Source organism: Lactuca saligna, chromosome 1 (assembly GCF_052625555.1).
Source record: "Lactuca saligna cultivar CGN05327 chromosome 1, ASM5262555v1, whole genome shotgun sequence".
In the NCBI taxonomy this organism is placed as follows: domain Eukaryota; kingdom Viridiplantae; phylum Streptophyta; class Magnoliopsida; order Asterales; family Asteraceae; genus Lactuca; species Lactuca saligna.
Window position 1 is genome coordinate 84081841 of NC_136417.1, and position 4792 is coordinate 84086632.

The 4792-nt window shown below is 36.9% G+C and overlaps 1 protein-coding gene across 1 annotated transcript; it reads right to left on the bottom strand.

Moving 5' to 3' along the window:
• Positions 1 to 3355: 3355 nt before the first annotated feature.
• On the bottom strand, positions 3356 to 4399 carry LOC145009257 (uncharacterized). The gene is made up of 5 exons (XM_078967953.1): positions 4370 to 4399; positions 3973 to 4293; positions 3821 to 3928; positions 3635 to 3721; positions 3356 to 3484 (listed from the first exon to the last, which is right to left on the bottom strand). The coding sequence occupies exons 1-5, from the start codon at positions 4397 to 4399 to the stop codon at positions 3356 to 3358; spliced, it is 675 nt and encodes a 224-aa protein (XP_078824079.1).
• Between the last annotated feature and the right edge of the window lie 393 nt (positions 4400 to 4792).

Here is a 4792-nt window from a genome sequence, read left to right on the forward strand (position 1 = left end):
GCATACTACATCATATCAAGGGTAACCATTTCAACTATAACATGATGCTTTTACAAGAAAACTCAACTCATCATCACGCCTTTGTAACACGGTAGAAAAGGAAATCATTTCATACAAACCATTTTTCATCATATTACTCGTGAACTTGTTGTTAGCAATCTGTGATGTCATATAGGTTTGTTTGTACCAAACGAAAGTCCCCACCTATAACCAGAGTCTCTTGAAGGGAGAGCGTGACAAGTGTGTATAGATCTATACGGGGCTGACGACTCCGCACCCTGACTGTTAGCTATAGTCCCCGGGGTGACAAATGTCAACATTAGGTACTGCGTCTAGTATGGTTATGAGGAACTCACAACACGTGGAAACAATGACTCATGCACGTAGTAATACATAACTCAATCATGCTCGGGGGTAATAACTATATTATAGGGTATTATCAGCATGTTCATAATTTAGGATAAACACTGCTACAACTAATTTTATTTTAATAATAAAACAATACATTCCTAGTTTAAGTATGGCATATTTACTTACTGTTACGGTCTTGGTCATTAGAGACTGCCTGTTACTTTAGGAAAATAAGGGATTTTCGTGTATCCAAAACAATCAACTAATAGGAAAATAAGGGATTTTCCTGGTGCAACTATTTACGATTCACAACACGAACATACATATGCATTTCATACTTTTATAAGAAAATAAGGGATTTTCTGGAAAACATACAGAAACTTTTGAATGGCATACATTTTCTCAAAACACTACTTATGAACTCACAAACTTAAATGTTGACACTTTCTCTTTGAAATAACTTGTATTCTCAGGAAATCGCTAAACCAGGTTAGCAACTGCTTTTGAAGACTTACACTCAGGTGTCAGTTTAATATTTTGGATCACCATATTGTATTTGATTTCTTTTGCAAACATGTAACACATACAATCATGTAAACTTTTCAAATATACTTATATTATGGTGGTGTGTACTTTCTTTACTATTAATTTGTTATGATACTTGACATGACGTCCTCCGCCCCCGAACGTTTCTGCCATTCAGGTTTGTGGGTGTGACAAAGGAGTCGGCGGATGATGTTCTAGTTGTCTGAGAGTACCCTGACATCTTTCAATAAGATTTGGCTAGGGTGCCGCCGAAGAGGCAGTTTGAGTTTTGTATCAACTTGGTTCCTTGTGCGGCTCAAATAGCCGCGCCTTATCGGTTAGTACCTATACAGATGCAGGAGTTGTATGCACAACTGTAGGAGTTGTCTACACAGCTGTATAAGCTATTAGACAAGGGATTCATTCAACCGAGTTTTTCACCCTAGGGAGCACCGGTTTTTTTCATGAAAAAGAAGGATGAAACAATTAGGATGTGTATCAACAATCGGGGGTTGAATAAGTTAACGGTGAAGAACCGTTATCTACTCCCGTTGATCGACAATTTGTTTGATTAGTTGTTGGGTGTGTCTTGGTTTTCCAAGAAGGACTTGTGTTCAGGGTATCATCATATGAGGGTTCTAGACGTGGATGTTTAGAAGACAACTTTTTGGACTCGTTTTGGTCATTACGAGTTAGTGTTGATGCTGGATCGGTTGATATTTGTCATCATTGATGATATTTTGGTCTATTCAAAGACAACTTTTTGGACTCGTCATGGATATCATGAACATGGTTCATAGACCGATGTTGGATCGGTCGATGTTTGTCTTCATTGATGATATTTTGGTCTATTCAAAGACCAAGAAGCAGTACGAGGATCACATACGTGAGGTTTTGGAGACTCTGAGGGGGGAGAGGCTTTATGCCAAGTTCTCCAAGGGCGAATTTTGGCTGCGCGAGGTGCAGTTTCTAGGGTGCCTTGTGAACAAAAATGGTATATTGGTCGATCCGGCCAAGATCGAGACTGTGATGCATTGGGAGGTTCCAAGGTTTCTACCTGAGTTTCGAAGTTTCATTGGATTGGCAGGGTGTTGTCGGAGGTTTAATAAAAACTTTTCCAGGATCGCAGTTCCATTAACCAAGTTGTTGAAGAAGATGATCACGTTTGACTTTAAGGAGAAGGTTGTGTGATGCACCAATTCTTACCTTTTTGGAGGGGTTGATGATTTTGTGGTTTATTGTGATGTGTCGATCACGGGTTTGTGTGCAGTTTTGATGTAGCGCGGTCATATTATCACACAAGTTTTGAGGCAGTTGAAGCCTCATGATGTGAACTACCCTACACATGATTTGGACTCGATACAGTAGTTTTTACGCTCAAGATTTGGCAACATTATCTTTATCAGGTCCATTGTACTATCTACACGGATATGAAGAGTTTGAGGTACTTGATGGATTAGCCAAATCTGAACATGAGGAAGCGTAGATGGATATATATGGTGAAGGATTATGATTGTGAAAACCTTTATCACACAAGAAAGGCCAATGTAGTGATTGAAGCTCTTAGCCGCAAGACGTCTAATGATCTTATTAGACATTTGTTTTTGCAGATGAAAGTGATTACCGTAGTCTTGGAGAAGATTCGTGAGGCACTTGTTGAGGCCATTAAAGAAGAGCACCGGAATAGTGAACGCATCGTGGCTCAGGTGTCATCTTAAGTTATCTAACTAGTTTTATTGTTCAATTGTTCAATTGTATGCTAGTTAGGGAGAATGCTTTGGAAAAATGAAAATGCATCACTACAAGAAAAACGCGATTTTGCTACGGAAGTAATTCATTGCGAAAAGATAAAATTTCGTTGCAAAAGATGATTTGCTATGGAATTTGTAACGACTCATTTTCGTCCCTAAAAACATCGTAGCGAGGGTTTGTAATAGAAACGATACTTCCATCACAAATGTGACAATGGAATGGAATCCGTGGTAGATGGTATTCCATCGTGTATTCCATAGTAGGATTCCATTACACAATCCATGGTAGTTATTCCATCACAAATTCCGTGGTGGTGATTCGCTAGCAACTTCCGTGGTGGTGAATCCCTAGTAAATTCTGTGGTGGTCATTCCCTAGTAATTCTATGGTGGTCATTCCATATCAAATTTCGTGGTGGTGATTTTGTAGCAAATTTCGTCGTGTTGAATCCCTAGCAAACTCCGTTTGATGACATACTAGCAAATTCCGTGGTCATGAATCCCTAGCAATTTTTGTGGTGTATATTATATACCAGATTCCATATGGACTGATGGATAATTGATTTATAAATTATATCCTAATTATTTTGTAGTAATATATGAAAAACAAAAATAACAAAAAAATCAAAACCATTATATCATAAAATAATACAATAATTATTTATTACATGGAAAAAAGAAAGTTGCTAATCTAAAATAAATATTCTGCAATAAACATATATCAACCTACTAGTGTTGTTGTTTTGTAAGCACATTAATAAGATCCAATGTCGTTTTAAGTTGTTTTTCAAGATGCCCGACCCTAGCGTTGTTTTCTTCTTGTTGGGCGTTCATCATTTCTTTAAGCTCTTCGTTTTGCTGTTTTTATTTAGCAACAAGCTCCCTCATTTCTTCTATTTCATCATATTTTTTTTTCAGGAATGTAAGATACATTCGTTTTATCGTTCTTATTGGGAACCACCTTTGCAAAAGAGCCTAATCCATAAAGTCTTCTTTTTGTTTTTTAACATGACCACCAACAACATAAAATAGCTTGTCCTCCTCAAATTCAACACCTTCAGCTTCCAACTCTTCCATTTTTCCTGTATAAGCCGCCTACAAAATAAAAATAATATAAATTAAGAGATATCAAATTTATGAACGATATTATGGACTAGAGACAATATAAAATTTTAACACTGAAATGAATATTACATGAATTTGTCTATCTTTTTCATTTGTGAAAGTGACTCCATGGTGATTCTTCGTGTGTGTATATAGGAACAATTCACTATGGGGTGGATCACGTCCTAATTTCCTATTCTGCATAAATACCATATAAATATATAAACATTGATACGATGTACCATTAAAAAAATTATCAAATCAGAAGCTATCTTCATATGACTTGCGGATCCAGTGTTATGTGTAGGTTTTGCTACTCCATCAGCCACACCATTATGCCTATTTTTCTTGTTCTGCTCAGATTTTAGCTTGTATTCATATGTATTCCATTTTAATTGCCAAGAGTTCCAGACTTCATGTGGAATATGAGCTGGTTTAAAGCCATGTTTCTTTATTTTTGGGCCCCGCATGTTAAAGAGATATTGACCATAACATTGTGCCGCTTTCCTTGCCCAAGCTTGCCTCACCAACGAGTCTATTGTTTCATCCCAGCAACGTTTTTTCTACACATTAACAATATAAACATAAGTTTAAGTGTAAATGTTTACCAAACAACAATTATCACATATAGTTAATTACCTGAAACTCCATCCAATACAATTCACACATTTCTTTGCTTACTTTTCCCCAAGCGTACCCTTGTGGATCTACTCTTTGTAAAAAGGACCGACTAATAAAGTGTGCACAAGGGCCTGGTGGCATTAGCCTGCAAGTAATCTTGTGATGTGTTAAGTTATGAATTGATATGTAAGTGTAAACCAAAAGGTTATACATAGAAATAGTTGTAATTAAGATTTGATTGGTAACTAACGTTTTTCTCCAAACATGAACAATTAAATGTCCATCTGGTCCACAATCTTAAGAGGAATTGTTTTCACCTCCTACACTTTCCACAACAGATCCATTCATGGTTAGTTATGTTGGTGATGGGGTAGATTCTAGGATAAGTGGTGTTGTTGGGGTATATTTTAGGGTAGGTGTTGGGATAAATGTATATGTTGA

Excerpts from the sequence above, each read along its gene's own strand:
- LOC145009257 (XM_078967953.1), bottom strand. The coding sequence starts at position 4,399 with ATGTGTGAATTGTATTGGATGGAGTTTCAG. Across the intron at positions 3,722-3,820 it reads AAAAAGATAGACAAATTCAT|GCGGCTTATACAGGAAAAAT; the intron begins GTAATATTCATT and ends TTTATTTTGTAG. Across the intron at positions 3,485-3,634 it reads TTTATGTTGTTGGTGGTCAT|CAAAACGAAGAGCTTAAAGA; the intron begins GTTAAAAAACAA and ends AAATAAAAACAG.